The sequence below is a fragment of the Trichogramma pretiosum genome, unplaced genomic scaffold (genome assembly GCF_000599845.2).
Source record: "Trichogramma pretiosum strain Unisexual culture from Peru unplaced genomic scaffold, Tpre_2.0 scaffold56, whole genome shotgun sequence".
In the NCBI taxonomy this organism is placed as follows: Eukaryota; Metazoa; Arthropoda; class Insecta; order Hymenoptera; family Trichogrammatidae; genus Trichogramma; species Trichogramma pretiosum.
The window spans coordinates 862,482-877,982 of NW_019641680.1; the positions used below are offsets into that span (position 1 = coordinate 862,482).

Sequence of the window (15,501 nt, forward strand, 5' to 3'; positions counted from 1 at the left end):
CTCTTTCTCTCTCGCGCACATACACAGTACATACACATATATACACGCATTTCTCTCTCTCTCTCGCTCTTACCCGAGAGTCATTACATTAAATTTTGCTTCGAAGCAGCACCAGTAGTATAATACCTGCTGTGCGCCGCTGCCTCCGCGTATTATATACTTGTTGTAGTATCTCCGCCGGATTATTTTAATACTCCGTTCGCAGTCCTCGTACGAGCCAGTACTTACTCTGCTACGCGCCGTCTTGTCTCTCTCATCCAGAAAACACCGCACCTCTACCAAAAACCAAACACACACATAATGTCCGAAAACTGTTGAAAGCCCAAGATCTTTAACTGCCGCCGCCAATTGACCGAATCCGCACAAAACACAGCAATTTTCAGCAGCTTCGTTTTAGAGGTAACTGAAAATTCTGGTTTCATCGTCATCTCAGATCCAGCTTCTCAATTGAGAACTAGAGCCGAGTGAGTTTTTGAAGATTGGACTAGCTGCCTAGACGATCTCTATACCCAACTACTTTGAAAAAAAAACAACAACCATGAGCCAATCGAAGCAGCAACAGCAGCAGCCACAAGGCCAGGAGCAACAGCAGCAACCCCAAGCACCACCACCGAAGCCCTGCTATGGCATCGTCAAGCAGGTACCTTGATCCTTCATTATTATTTTTTTTTTCCAACCATAATAATAAATCGCATGACTGCACGTTTTTACGCGTAAAACATAGCTATACTACTCTCTGGTATATATGAATACCGCCACGCCGACCGCCGACGTGGGGTCCCTCGCGCGAGCTAACTAACACGCCGCGTGTTCGCGGCGCTATCGCCTCTTATATGCTAACATATGGTGCAACGAGCCAGCTCACGAGCTGGAAAACCCTTACGATTTGCGATTTTACGACTCGTCGCCCGTCGTGGAGCACCCTAATGCGCGCCGATGAATTCCCTAAAATGTTTTTTATTCATACTTTGCCGTTCGAGCAGCCAAATGCCCGACTGCGCTGGCACCGTTGTCATTCTTGCACTTGTTCAATTAAATTATTCCAATTTTAGATCAACTCTGGTGATTCCATCACCATCCGTGGCCAGCCCAAGGGTGGCCCACCACCAGAGAAGACCCTGATTCTGTCCAACATTATTGCACCCAAATTGGGCCGCCGTAATGTGAAAGATAAGTGAGTACTGTTCTATCTTGGGTATTACGATTTTATATTCTATAAAGCAAGCGCCTTCAATTGCTTTTATTTTTCTACTCCATAGCACCGAGACCAGGGACGAGCCCTACGCTTGGGAAGCTAGGGAATTTTTGAGAAAAAAATTGATTGGACAAGAAGTAACCTTCATTGAAGAAAAGTCTCCCAACAACTCGAGAACATATGGAAGAGTATGGCTTGGCAAAGGTATATTTAAATTTTGATAGCAATTGGTTAAATAAGTTTTGGAAATGTTTTCAGTATTTTGAAAATTTTTTATCCTAAAATTTTTTTATCTAAATATCATCTAACTCCTATTATCTATTACAAACATTACTGAATCATCATTGAATTCTTGTATAATTTCAATAAAATATTGCAGATATGAATGAACCTAGCATGGCTGAGCTGTTGGTACAAGAAGGACTAGTGACAGTGAAGCGTGATACACGAATCACTTCACCGGAAATCAAGAACTTGCAAGAACTCGAAGATCAAGCTAAGAGCGCGAATAAGGGCAAATGGTCGGCGGCCCCACTCAGTGAACATGTACGTGATGTCAAGTACACCATTGACGGTCCACCAATGAGTTTGGTTGACAAATACGCTGGAAAGCCAATTAAGGCTACCATTGAACATGTTCGCGATGGTTCAACTGTGAAAGTACTTTTGCAACCAGATTTTTACCATATTACCCTTGCTATATCAGGAATTCGATGCCCTGGATTCAAGCAGGATGGACCTGAACCTTTTGCTGATCAGGCTAAATTCTTTGTTGAATGCCGTCTGCTCCAAAAGGATGTTGAAGTAATCCTTGAATCTGCCAACAACACCCAATTTGTTGGTAGCATTTTACATCCTAAAGGTTCGTTTTAATGTTATCTATTTATCTTGTGTTGTTACATTGCATAAGCTTATTAACGAAACATGCATAACTTACAATCTTTAATAATTGGTTAATTATTTTATGTTTATTGCAGGAAACATTGCTGAAGCTTTGCTCACTGAAGGATTTGCACGTGTTGTTGATTGGTCAATGAATCATGTTAAATCAGATAAGCACAAGTTGTACATTGCTGAGAAAGCAGCCAAAGAGAAGAGGCTCAACTTGTGGAAAGATTGGGTACCACCAAGGCCATCAGAAGAAATGACCGCTACTGTTGTTGAAATTGCCAGTGCTGATGCCATCATCTTGCGTTTGAACAATGGAGAAACAAAGAAAGTATTTTTGAGCAGTATCCGTCCACCACCAAGGAAAGACAAGCCTGTCGCTGGTGAAGATGGCAAGATCCCTCGTGCTAAAGATTTCAGACCATTGTACGATATCCCATGGATGTTCGAAGCTCGTGAGTTCCTCAGAAAGAAGTTGATTGGTAAACAAGTTAAAGCTGTTGTCGACTATGTTCAACCAGCTAGAGATAACTTCCCTGAAAAAACATGCTGCACAGTCACCATTGGCAAAGTGTATGTAAACATTTTTTAAATCATAATCCTCCTACTGCTATTTTTTGTAAATTCTATAAAATATAATTTTTTTTTCTACAGTAATGTTGCTGAAGCTATGGTTTCCAAAGGCTACGCAACCGTTGTCAGGTACCGCCAAAACGATGACCAGCGCTCAAGCCACTACAATGACTTGCTGGTCGCTGAGAGCAAAGCCGAGAAGTCCGGCAATGGTCTGCATGCCAAAAAAGATGTGCCCTTACAGCGCATCCGTGATGTCTCTACCGACCCCGCTGCAGCAAAATCGCATCTTCAGTCGCTCAAGCGAGCCCGTGAAATGAAGGGTGTTGTTGAATTTGTAACCAGTGGCTCGAGGCTCAAGATCTTCATCCCCAAAGAGTACTGTTTGATTACGTTCTTGCTCGCTGGTGTAAAATGCCCAAGAGCAGCCCGCATCACTCCCGGTACGGGAGGAATGGAAGCCGAACCCTACGGTCAAGAAGCCCTTGAATTCACCCGCAAATTCTGTTTCCAAAAGGATGTAGATGTTCAGGTTGAAAATATGGAGAACAAGGGTAGTGGTTTCATTGGATGGCTCTCTGTTGAAGGCACCAACCTTTCCGTCGCTTTGGTCGAAGAAGGTCTTGCTGAAGTTTCCAACTTCATCGAGCAAGGAGAGCACTTGAAAGCTTTGAAGGCTGCCGAGGAACGTGCCAAGGCCAAGAAAATTGGAATCTGGAAAGACAGAGTAGAAATCGAGGTTGAGCCCGATAAGGAACGCGAAGAGAGAGAAAGAGCTCCCGCTGAACGTAAAGTTGATTATCAAGAGATCATCGTGTCTGAGGTCACCGATGATCTTCGCGTTTATACTCAACGCGTCGATCAAAAGAGCGCCCTCGAAGGTATGCTGACGAGACTCCGTCACGAGATTGCCACCAACCCACCCCTGGCCGGTGCCTACACCCCGAAAAAAGGCGATCTCGCTATCGCCAAGTTCACCGATGACGAATGGTATCGCGTGAAGATCGAGAAAGTATCCGGAAACAAGGTTTCCGTTCTTTACATCGACTACGGCAACCGCGAAGTCGTTGACAGCGTGAGGGTTGCAGCCATGCCAGCTGGATTCGCTGCTGAGAAACCATACGCCACCGAAAACATTCTTGCGCTTGTACATTTGCCCAAGGACGTAAGTAGATTTAAAAATTACGATCGATTGTGGATTCCGAAACGGTGTATTTAAATGAATTATTATTGGTATTTTAGGAAGACGATCAGAAAGCTGCCGTAGCAGCCTTCAGAGAAGATACATTGACTGGAAAAACGTTACTTCTCAATGTAGAGTATAGGAATGCCGGCGTTCCAGCTATAACTCTGGTTGAACCACCCAACCAAGAAGATATTGTCAAACTCCTTGTAGTTGATGGTTTGTTACTGTGTACCCCTGGCCGTGATAGGAAATTGAAGGACTTGGTAAGATATTGACAAATTTTGGCTTCGCTTATAAATTGGAGACACGTCATTCAATTGTTCTTTCTTTTATTTTAGCGCGAGGAGTACAGAAAGGCTGAGAAAGAAGCCAGAGATAATCACCGCAACATTTGGCAATATGGTGATATCACTGAGGATGACGCTAAAGAATTTGGCGTCGGTCGTTAAATTTTTTCAACTAAAAATAAGATCATCGAGAGAGTTGAGAAGAGAAACATCCGAAGATACGAAGAAGAAAGAAAAAAAAAACTAATTTAATATCGTCTATGAAAGCAGCATTATAGACGCTAATTAAACGTCAACGATTTATACTGATAGACTTTTTAAAAATTGTAGGAGCGTAATAATAAGTGGTAATATCGAAGCAGTGTATTCGATCGGTTTTGAGTTTTAATGAAACCGTTTGTAGATCAGAAAAAATGAATTGTACATAATTGAAAGTTATTACAAATTAATAACTACAAGGGTTGAAGTAATATCAAATGTTACTATGCCCCTTTTTGCTCGACTCTTGTACCTTCCTAATCCCCGCGAGACTGTCACGTTGTAGAATTTATTTCTGTATATGAGAATCAATCTTTGTTATTATTGTGCATACCACATTGCGTGTATCCTGTGTTAAAAAAAAATGAACTTATACCTGGATAGAAAAAAGCATGGAATCGTCATTTATATATTTATATATATTTATATCATGTTTTGAAAAACTTTTTCAAATAAAGGTGCAATTCGAATTATTGTCTCACTGCGAAACGTACTTCGCCAGATATTATTGTGCATCCGCAAAGCGTTTATGTGTTACGGATTTTTCACAATTAATCGGAGCAGCTGTTATATTATTATGAGAAAAAAATTGAAGCAGATTTTGTTATCTAAGACTTTCTCAACTCATTTTATCACTATAAGTAATATTTCTTGATTATTGAGAAATATGCCTGAATTTAATGTGTAAACTCTGAGAATATTAAATATATACCTTTTTATTCAAAATAAGATACTGTGATTATTTCATTGATCGCTTCACCATTACCTTCGTCTTCAATATAAGACTATTTTTTACCTCTCTTTGAGTATTATCTTCTTCGCAATAACATCGCGTTAAAATTGAAATTCGAGTTTATCAAGTGGCGCCTCTGCCTCACACTCATACGCGTGCGAACTGCGACACGAACGCAAGTCCCAACTGTAGTCAGTTGTGTTGCGGCAGCGCAGTGTTCACGCTACGAAAACTTTGTAAAAGGTTATGTCTAAAAAGTGACGTATTCGGTTTTGTATACATAAACAACACACACCAAGAGTCTGCTGTGGCACGCAGATGCAGCAGTTCAGAAGCGGCTTTTGAATTTCAGTGCAAAAAACGCTAAAACGAAAAACGGTTTACAATAACATCCCGAAAAATGGATCAATTACATACGGCTTTAACTTCTTTGAAAGTTTTACGATCCAGTGTAGGGCAAGTGTTTCACACTCTTGCAAATGGACTAGGATCAGAACATGGAGAAGAAAATAGAGAAAATAAATATTTACTAGAATTACAAGAATTATTAACTAGCGTTGGTGCTAATTTGAGGTAATGAATCTATCATTATTTTAGTTATATGCTAGAGAAATGGAAAATAATTTTAACTTTTGATACCATCAATTGTCTTTCATTAGGGAAGTAGAACAATCTGTCAATTCGTTGCAAGCTCCTCCAGGGCCATTTAATTTAGGGAATTCACAGTATTTAGCTCAGGAAACGACTCAAGAAAGACAAGCCTTGTATAATACATTAGTCAATTCATACAAATGGACTGGAAAGGTACACGAGTACAGCGATGTTGCTCATCAGCTCCTCTCTCAAAATTCACTGAAACGTTCAGCCATATTTCGCAGAAGTGGACCAAGAAGACCTATGAGCTCCATCAGCGCGCAGCCAGGGTAAATACCTTATTGTCAACACTGGAAAAATATGACTTGAGCTAATGCAGATTTTTTATTACATTTTATTTTTTTACAGACAAGTAGATCAATTAATGGCATCATATGATAGACTTTATAATGGCATGTCTATAAAAATAAAACGACCTTATTCACACAATGCTATTATTCATGTTTCATTAGGACATGTACTAAAAACTATTATAGCTTTCAAAGGACTAATGATTGAGAGGGTAGTTATCAAAGCTTATAATGAATCTTTAGACTTATGGGAAGAATCCAGATATAAAGTATTTCAAAGAGTTACTGAGCATGCTAATGCTACCATACTTCATTATCATAATCCAAATATTCTTGATTTTACTCTCAAAAATTTTTTCGTAAGTTGAACACAATAAGATTTTAAACTGTAAATTTTTCTGTAAATTATGAAGATAATTTTTTACAAAACAATAATAACTTTTTTCATTGCAGGCATGGCTACATAGTTATATTAGTTTATTTAATAATCCTTGCAAGAGATGTGGTCAATATCTTCATAGTGGTCTTCCTCCTACATGGAGAGATCACAAGTCATTGGATCCATATCATTACGAATGTAAACCATAAAAACTAGTTATGTACTTTAATATCAATTGATAAGTCGAGTTTAACTTGGAGTTAAATTTTTCATCATAAAAATTCAAACTCAAATAAACATTGAAAATGCTCAATGCTGCTATTTTTATGTAATTTAAAGATATTGTAAATAATTGATACAAAGGCAGGTTGCGAGTATATGAAAAAATCAGTGTTACAGTTATTCTCTGTGACTGTTCAATGTTTAACAAAAATTCCATGCTTAATAAATATTATAGAGGTGAATGAGAAGAAAAAATAATTGAACTTTGTTCAAATGTCGAACGATTAAGCTGATGGAGCATTGCAGCATTATTATTTGCACTGATTCGTATTTTTTTACAAACTCATGTACAAGACGTATTTGGATAATTAATAGTTTTTATTACAAATTTAAATGAAATAAAATTTTCGTTTCTTAATTTATACTCGAGTTACCTATTCTTTTTATTTTACTTCATAGATCCCCAGTTATAAAAATCGCTTGAATCGGGCATCGATTCCTCATGGATTTTCAACTTCTCTACAAAGATAATTGAATAATCTACGAGGTTTTCTTTTGAGAAATTTGGTTTGCAAACACACTTAAAATGTTCATAATATCTTTTCGATTTTTTAAGTCGAAAATGGCATCAGAATCGGTATGATAGAAAACAGATTTCCATATTTTTTTTTAGTAAAGTGCTTGGAGGCAATAAAAATTTAAACAAAAGTAATAATAAATTTCAATAAAAAATTTAATTTTTCGTCCTCGAGATTCAACCTCAAATAAACAATAAGAATGCTCAATACCCCCACTTGTAATGCTATTGAATCATATTGTAAATAAAAGATATAAAAGAAGGTTGCGAGTGAATGAAAAGATCAAGCCTACAGTTATTTACTGTGTCTTTATTCAATGTTTAACAAAATATTATTAATAGTATAAAGGTAAATGACAAGAAGAAATCATTGAACTTGGTTCAAATGGCGAACGATTATGCTGATGGAACATCGCAGCATTATATTACTTGCTCTATTCTCGCATGGATTCGTGTTGTTTTTTTTTTTCAAACTCATGTAGGCGTATTTAATGAATCAATAGTTTCAAAATATAATTTTAATCAAAATAAAAATGTTCATTTCATAACTTCTATTTATTTATTTTTGCTTCACTCAATAGATCATTATGAAGTATTCAACTGAACGTTTACGTGGGTTCTTGTAACTGAGAAATTTGTTAGCCTACCCCGTAAAAAAATAATAAATCCATCGTTTATTTGTTTTCAATTTGTAAAATACTTCCATCGGTTTCGGCTCTCCGGTTTATCTATATAATAAACGTGTTCATTTTTTTTTTCATTTCCTTTTTCCGTGTCCTCTAATCCTCGTCGAAAGAACACACACACACACGAGTCGAGCTTTCGAGGAAAAAAAAACCGATGCGAGTATTTAACTTCATAGACGTTCCCACTTAGCTATTACACATTAAATGTATATCGGTATACGCATCGGCACTTGAGTGCATCCGCATAAAATCTCCCCCATCGTCTCGTTCTCGGCCTTTTTTTTTTCTTCTATAATTGCACGCTATCAGCTACTTAATAGTAGTATATATCGTATATACCAATAACCCAAGTGACATTAAATTGTGCAGGCGTTAAAGTATTTTTTTTTGTTAATTTTTTTTTAATATGAAATATCGGCATGTCGAGCTTGTAGAATCGATAAAGATCGAATTGTACCAGTTACAATAACTTTGTTTGTTTTTTTTTTTTTTTCTTAAAATCTCGACGCAATTATTGCGATCGATTAGGCTGCAATTACACTTTTATAGTTTTTTTTTGCAAAAAAGAAAAATTGACGCGGCGCGTTCGGTAAGAGATGAGCCAGCTCTCAAACACAAATCGGAAGAATCAATGGTCAACGCTGTTTTCGCTTGATTTTTTTCTCTTCGTTATTTATCGAACACAATCGATCGCTGCGATTTGATACGAGTTTTTTTTGCGTTAAGTACGGATCGCCGTTAGTGTGTAACTTTTGTTTCTTTTCGGAAAGTCGACGAGCTCGCGCGCGAAATTTTATTCCTCGTGCCGTCTCTCTGTGACTTTCTCGAGTCGATAAAAATACACTCATTAATTTAATAGCTTACAATTTACACGCATCGATAGATAACAATCATGCAAAATCAATTGTGTGTCGTAACGATTATTTAATATTGTATTAATTAATTTTTTTTTTTCGTAAATACGTGTTTTACGAGTTATACATCGTTTATACGCCTAAAAAACTACTATAACTCATCGGTGGTGTGGTGTAACACATAACTTTATTCTGGTCTACATTTGGTGTAGTTTATAAATTTTTTTTTTCTTCATATATAATAAGGAGATGCTAACAAGTTGAAACGGACTCGCTTAATATTTAGCTTGAATTTTGCAAAATTATATTACATTGTTTTACAGAGTTTATCGTATAGTTAATTATAATTATTTTGTAAGTTGCTTTATCCATCTACCTAAAATTAAATACAATAATTTCGATGCACATTGCAAACTCGTTTTTGTATATTATCAATAATATCGGAAGATCAAACGAATGCCGAGAGGTAATATAATCGCGCGCCCCTTTTTGTACGCAGCTATATGATACCTTTCAAAAGTAAGTAAAAAATGTCTCTGTTATCAGGCAGGAGTAGACAAGTGTTTATTAGATGAAATACTTTCGTTTGGCAATGTGAGAAATTGCAGCTAACTCTGAATTTATTAATGAAAAATGCCACGGCGCTACATTTGTATTAACTTATTTATCAATGCCGCCTCGTTTAACAATAGATGGATGGTGGATCTCGTTAAAGTCTCTTCAATATGGCTCATTATATTTTCCAACATCCCAAAAGACACGCGCCACATTACAGATAAAGTTTTCTTTTCCACCATTATAATTAATCAATAAATGCACAGCTCGCTTCTCTTATGATAGATATAATCGTGATGCAGGAGCAGCAGAGTCGACGATATCTTCGTCCTTGCTCCGAGTCGCTTCAAATACATCAGTTTGTCTTTTCTTTTCTTTTTTTTTTATACATATTTAATACATCTATAATAGTTATGATACTAGTCAAGAGTAGAGGCGTAATAGCCGGGAAATTTTCCTTTGATCTTTGGCTTACAAAATTTAGCAATTGGAATTCCCGTAATTTACTGCTATTATCTTCTGTATAATACATGCCTATATAATTATAGTACGTTTCGAAATTGAAACTGGCACGTTGTACTTTTGAAATTTGCGTCGATGGACCTTGACGATTGAAATATTCAAAGCACGATGGAGATGCACTGCAATTTTAGATCTTTACTGAAGTGAAACTTCTTTATTTATTTATTTTTTTTTTAAGGCATTGTCACATACTTCAAATGTCAAAATCCATCGATGTAAATTTCATCGACACCTCCGATGGAATCGCAACCATAAATATATACTCAGATTTACTTTAAAAAGTATTCGTAATTGTAATAATCATTATTTTGGGAGCGAATTAAACATTATATCCATTTGCTTATAATTTACGAACGACCATTTCTCTTTTTTTTCTTTAATTACAAACAATATATCATTATGTATTACACGTACAGGCTTCCTTCGCTCTGCTTCGATTCACAGGATGCTTTTTTTCCTCCCTGAATATTCTGCCTTTCTCTTTTGTTCCTATTTTCAAACTCTAAGATTATTTTAGTTTTTTTTTATCCATTATTTATACCATGTATACAATATAATACGCAAGTGTCCATGCATAATAGAATACCTTTGATGATGAAGTGCTCAGTCATTATATAGCTTGAAAAGTTGAAGTTGAGAGTGTAATTTTTCTAAATCGAGATGGACCTGATATTATGCTTTTATATTTGTGACACACACTTTTCCTACTGCATTCAAAGTCAAGCCTAAGAGTCAAAGTAAACATAATGTAAAGCACTCCGATGAGCCGTTGTTTATCGATTTTTTTTGACTTCGTTTTTGGAAATTTTAACGCAAACAAGAATTTATTTCTTCTTAATGGCTTTGCATATTATTTTTTCACTAAGCCTTTTACGCATTAATTGTTCGATTAAAGCAGCCGCAGCTATGTCAATGTTCGTGTAACGATTTATTACTGGCAGTGAATCATTATTGTATATCGATATTTTAAACTTCGTTACTCTCTTTTTTTTTTATAACCGAGTCCCAAAACTATGTAACGCAGCCCCTCGCGTTAAAATTGAAAAATTCAATAAAAACATTTTTTCCACGTCGCGGATACGTATACGCGCGCACATAGCAAAGAGTGTTTTTTCGTTCGCGCAATATTTTGGCTCGAGCACGATATAGAATCGAGTATTTTTTTTTGCTCATATTATTACATAACGATATAGCACCGGCTCTCCTGTGTGCAATTTTTGTCGCTTGGCCATCTCTTTCTCCCCCCTGGGGAAAGCTTTTCCGAAAAAAAAAAACGAACGAAAATTCACAGTGGCAGTTGGTAAGGGTTCGATAATGTTTATAATGCTTATAAAGCGATGGAATAGAATTAAAACGAAGACTTAGCGCGCGCGGTAACTGCCCGTCCATTCATCTTTTCTTCTTTTTTCTTTTTATTAGGTTCGTAAAACACGATCGCGAACTGTGTAACAATTTTTTTCCACTTTTTTATTTTCGATGATTAAAATGACATGGGCTGTCCTCCCGTATTTACCGACTCTCTCTCGATGTAGCTGCCACTCTCTTCGCAATATTAACGAGGAAAAATCGAGAGAGCTACATTTCGTAATTGGCTTTATTATCATTTCATCAAATTGTGTATGCAGGGTAAAGTGAGTCAACAATCAAGGAGCTCTCTCCGTCCATTACAATTTTCCACCTTAATTAGGGCGCTAAAGCTACTATATATAGGATGTTTTCCGCTGTAACAACTTTTTTTTTTGTCTTAATTTTTATTTTAGGTTCAATCACAACCGAGATGGCTCGCGAGCTCTCTCGGTCATTATAATAATTAATACTCGTGTAATCCATATTCGTAATAATCGCGAATTTTTTTTTTGTCTACGATGATCTACAATCTTCATTATTTTACGAACTATTAAGTACGCTTTGCTGTTGTCGTTTTTTTTCGTTCAAAACGTCCATCTTACAATATATATTATGTATAATTATATATATATATAAGAAATTACGTGCTAGGCATTACATCCTCAAAGTTCGCTCTCGGATCGAGTTTTCTCTATAATTCAACTGCGGTAATGATCGTGATAATAATAATAATAATAATAATAATAATAATAATAATCTTTCGAATGCGCTTCATTCGATGATATATATATTTACACAGCTATGTACAGAAATACAAGGAGAGGTTTCCTTTTTCAATTGATGGGGGGTACGGCCAGGAATTTGTTGCTTTTAGTCCGTCGTCGTTGGAATCGTACAAAAATTTGTTTGTTCGTCGTCGGTGTCTGTGATGTTCGTTTTCAAAAAAATTGGCTTTACAAAGTTTAAAATTTCGGGGAAAAATTCATCGTCGTCAACATTATTTTTTTAGGTGGATCAATGTATACGAGAAAAAAGCAATCGAGCTTGCAAAATATATTCAACTACTTTAGTTAGATTTTTAAAAATCTTTTTCCTCTTTTTTTTTTCGTCTTTCTTTACAAGGCACGATGATAATTAAAAATATTCTCGAAAGCATAATTGTCAAAGCCCAATAACGCGACTCGTTAAAACCGATTGACTGTACAGACCAAAGACTCGTAAAGGATATATAACAGTTGATGATGCATCTTGAGTAGAACGTTCGTTTTTTTTTTATTGACTTGAGGCAGATGCGCGCGCACGTGTGTCTTTTTTTTTCTGTCAGTTTCAAAAAGTATAACGGTAATCAAAGTACGTGTATCGAATACTTTAGCGGCTTTTAGTTACAGTATTAAAACGACAATCGATCGAAAACGGCGGAAACCTTCCTCTCACATACACACGTCATTATCATTATTTCTCTCTTCGTTTCGTAGTTCGCATTACATACGCTTCGTCGTGATATAAATGGTAAAGCATCGCGAGATCAGCGTATCGAGTCGCCGCCGTCGTCGTCGTCGTCGTCACTCGTTACAAGCCTTTTTTATTTTTGTTTTCATTTTTTTTTTTTGGTTTGTTTTTTTTTTCTCACAACTTTTTGTTCTACGGTAGGCGATTCCTAAAACGAAATTTTATATAAAAAACAGGGAAGAGGACGTAGTAGTCAAGCGAAAATTCAACAAAAATGCGATCGGACTCATCCAACGTTATAGATATAGAGATAGATAGGCACTGATTATATTTTCTGTATATTTGGCGCGCGCGTATATTATAAAATTCATCATCATCCTCGAACGACGGCGACGAACGAACGAACGAACTGGAGCCTCGAGAAGCTGGACTCGTCGATAGCCCACCACTGCTAACAAGTAGTACAGGTAAACGCACTGGCCCGGCGTACGGTATACATACATACACGATACAACAACAATAATAATAAATTCAAGCCTACTATACGTATTAAATAGTCTCAATTCAGCGTAGCGACGATGGCAGTGGCTGTAGTAGTCGATGCCCTTTCTCTCCAAGGACGAAGTCGTCGGCCACCAGGAGCAGCAGCTTCATCATCAGGCCACAACAACGATTAAGCGATCGAGCTGCCCAGTGTCAGACAGCGTTGTTCGGATAGCGTGGCGGGGGAAGCGGGGGCGGTGGCCTCTCCGGTTGAGCGGGACGAGCCGCGTCGCTTGAAAAGCGATCTAAGCCATCTGTAAACACAACTGCAGAGGGAGGGAAACGCCGAGCGCAGGAAGAAAAAAAGAACGCACGTGGCGCAGAAAACAAAAAACAAAAAAACAAAAAAAGACAGAAGCCCAAGGGTCGCTGGCATTAGTCACTTTCGTATATCCTTGTTCGCTATATACTATACATATAGTATACGCGAGAATGCAGCTTTTCAATTTATTTTTTATATCGTTATATTTATATCATATTAGTATATCGTGTGTGTAAGAAAGAAAAGATATATCGTTTCTCTCGCGCGGCGAGTTCACGCGTGCGTGTCGCGTTCTGTGTGTGTGTGTGTGCTACGTGACTCGAGACAGAGACAGATACATTCAATATATTTAATGTAATAATAATGTTATATTACGTTTGCGCGCGTATCAAATCGCGCGCGCGCGACTCTCGTTTCATTTCCACCACACACTTTTTCCAATTTTGGACCATAGTAATAATAATAATAAACATATACAGTATCGAGCTCAGCCGTATTCATTCGGATCGATGCTGTGAGTGTATGTATATATTCACAAGTTTCGCAAAACTTTTCACTCGAAAAACAATTAATAGTTTTGCCAACTTTTCGACTGGTATTTATAGTTTATAATTGTGAATCGTTTAGTATCTGTGAGTGTGTATTAGTGTGTGTGTCGAATGTGGAATGATCCGCGAGCACACACATGCATGTGGATCGGATCACTCGCACACACGCTCAAAATTCCTCGCATGCGCTAATATACATATATATGTAGTAAACGTGGCCGTGCACACCAAAACTCTGCGTTCGCGTGTTTCAGCAGTCAAAAAAAAAAACAATAATATGCGGGCGCGGCGGGGGCCAACTACCATATCATCAGCACACAAAAAGCAGCAGCAGCAGCTGATGTATAAATTAATATATTATTATATCGTATTAATATGTAAAACATGCGATACCTCTCGGCGCGCACACTTTTGCAAGCTCCTTTTCGGCGCTCACGAAAATCGTTCAATTTGCGTGAAACAGCAGCAGTGGCAGCGGCGTAGAAAGCTTAAATATTACGAAGGCAGAGCATAGATATATGGAAGCTTATGCAGCGGCAGACTCTCTGCGCAAAGATAATGCAGCATGCATTATAAAGTATAGACCTACTTCTTCTCTTATGTATATTCCTCGCTGGATGATCTTTAGAAATTTGTGCAGCTGCTGCTTTAAGCAACGCAACATGCTCTCTGCCACCCGACCCAACAGCAGCAGCAGCAGCTCATGCATTAGAAAGGCACTTATTGTATCATTGTAAGAAAATATTTTCACCCAACCTTCTTTGTGTAAGTTCTGACGAATGAAGTATCTATTGTGTTGTGAAAAATTCGTTACAGTAAATTTTACACCTACACGTATATAGCTTCAGATTTTCGCTCAGACTTGAGCCGTTGTTGGCACGAGTATACATATAAGAATCACAATGTGTTAGGATTTATCGGAGTGTATTACAGTTCTCTCGCGTATCTGCGGGCAAATAATAACGCGCATCCACGAATTTAATGAAAGTTGATAACGCATCAGCGAGCTCCCATAGGAAAGAGAGAGATATGAATCATTGGTTTATGGTATAGTATACGAGCTCGCGCTCGGAATGCATTACCCCGCGTCGGTTGTGTGTGTGTATATTTTTATGCGCGATGTGTGAATAATTGACGTATATATATACGTACGTACGAGTAAGAGAGAAAGAGAAACTGCGAAAAATGAACAGGAAGAAAACAAGAGAGAAAGAGAGAGAGGTAACGCGTTTATATACAAAAGTGCAGGCGGTATTTTATAATGCATGAAAAAGAGGAAGCTGTTAGCCGCAGGAGAGTTGAGGGAGCGGAGTCGAGAGACAGAGAGAGACAGAAAGCGGATTTCGAGACTCTCCCGGCTCGCGCGCGTCGATTTTAATACGTAATCTTATAAAAACATCCTCGTTCTCGTACCGTATATATACATACACGCGCGTAATAAACATACGCGTAAGAGTGGAGTAGTACACAACAACAACACCCCCCCCCCCCCC

General features: G+C 37.5%; 3 protein-coding genes across 10 annotated transcripts in view; 2 read left to right on the plus strand and 1 right to left on the minus strand.

Annotated features, from left to right (window-relative positions):
• LOC106654619 (staphylococcal nuclease domain-containing protein 1) lies at positions 1 to 4,857 on the plus strand. The gene is made up of 8 exons (XM_014374563.2): positions 1 to 640; positions 1,053 to 1,174; positions 1,260 to 1,399; positions 1,575 to 2,057; positions 2,173 to 2,656; positions 2,738 to 3,821; positions 3,899 to 4,105; positions 4,181 to 4,857. The coding sequence occupies exons 1-8, from the start codon at positions 539 to 541 to the stop codon at positions 4,289 to 4,291; spliced, it is 2,733 nt and encodes a 910-aa protein (XP_014230049.1). The 5' UTR covers positions 1 to 538; the 3' UTR covers positions 4,292 to 4,857.
• Positions 4,858 to 5,327: 470 nt separating this feature from the next.
• Positions 5,328 to 7,094, plus strand: LOC106654728 (mediator of RNA polymerase II transcription subunit 27). Its single transcript, XM_014374728.2, has 4 exons — positions 5,328 to 5,693; positions 5,780 to 6,043; positions 6,123 to 6,423; positions 6,518 to 7,094. The coding sequence occupies exons 1-4, from the start codon at positions 5,521 to 5,523 to the stop codon at positions 6,650 to 6,652; spliced, it is 873 nt and encodes a 290-aa protein (XP_014230214.1). The 5' UTR covers positions 5,328 to 5,520; the 3' UTR covers positions 6,653 to 7,094.
• Positions 7,095 to 12,283: 5,189 nt separating this feature from the next.
• Positions 12,284 to 15,501, minus strand: part of LOC106654819 (glucose transporter type 1) — a 59,316-nt gene continuing 56,098 nt past the window's right edge. For 7 of the 8 annotated variants that reach the window (XM_023460967.1, XM_023460965.1, XM_023460966.1 and 4 more), the window contains one exon: positions 12,284 to 13,464. In XM_023460967.1, the coding sequence (XP_023316735.1) occupies positions 13,329 to 13,464 (136 nt within the window). In that variant the 3' untranslated portion in view covers positions 12,284 to 13,328. The remainder of the gene's footprint in view (positions 13,465 to 15,501) is intronic. The other variant, XM_023460957.1, reaches the window with a different exon arrangement.